General features: G+C 68.3%; 2 protein-coding genes across 4 annotated transcripts in view; one reads left to right on the top strand and one right to left on the bottom strand.

Moving 5' to 3' along the window:
- Positions 1-137, bottom strand: part of SHARPIN (SHANK associated RH domain interactor) — a 5,815-nt gene extending 5,678 nt beyond the window's left edge. For all 3 annotated transcript variants that reach the window (XM_014593271.2, XM_027765962.1, XM_027765961.1), the window contains exon 1: positions 56-137. In XM_014593271.2, coding sequence (XP_014448757.1) covers positions 56-100 — 45 coding nt within the window. In that variant the 5' untranslated portion in view covers positions 101-137. The remainder of the gene's footprint in view (positions 1-55) is intronic.
- The window catches only part of LOC114004765 (uncharacterized), a gene marked incomplete in the record, with an annotated part of 1,624 nt that continues 1,169 nt past the window's right edge, over positions 7-461 (top strand). The window contains 1 exon segment of the mRNA XM_027765963.1: positions 7-441. Within this exon segment, the coding sequence (XP_027621764.1) occupies positions 214-441 (228 nt within the window).

Below are 461 nucleotides of genomic sequence, written 5' to 3' on the forward strand. Positions count from 1 at the left end.
CCGGTCCGGTCCCCACCGGCCTCACATGGGCGTCCACAGCCAAGAGCACCAAGGCCTGGCCCGCGTCCGAAGTCGCCGCCCCGCCAGCTGGCGGCGCCATCTCCGGTCCGTCCAACTCCGGGTCCCCCGAGCCAGCTTCCGTGGTATCGGGCCGCCGAGAGCTTCCACCGGCCGGAAATAGAGGCCGCGAGCTTGGGGTTCCGGGCGCCGCCAATGTCAAGATCCGGGGGCCGTGCACCGGCCCAGCCTGATGCCTGCGAAGAGCAGGCACGGCCCGGGATCTCCGACACGGGCTGCACGAGACTGGCAGCAGATACGAAGTCCGAGGCTGTTACGTTTGAGCTGGGTCTTGAGGACAAAGTATTAGAGACCGAAACACTGGACACAACTGGAAAGGGGGAGCGGCCTCTCTGCCGTAGAAGCTCGGGAGCCCGGTGGGGGGACTACCCGGCGCCCGCCGC

The sequence above is a fragment of the Tupaia chinensis genome, unplaced genomic scaffold (assembly GCF_000334495.1).
Source record: "Tupaia chinensis unplaced genomic scaffold, TupChi_1.0 Scaffold140061_1, whole genome shotgun sequence".
In the NCBI taxonomy this organism is placed as follows: domain Eukaryota; kingdom Metazoa; phylum Chordata; class Mammalia; order Scandentia; family Tupaiidae; genus Tupaia; species Tupaia belangeri.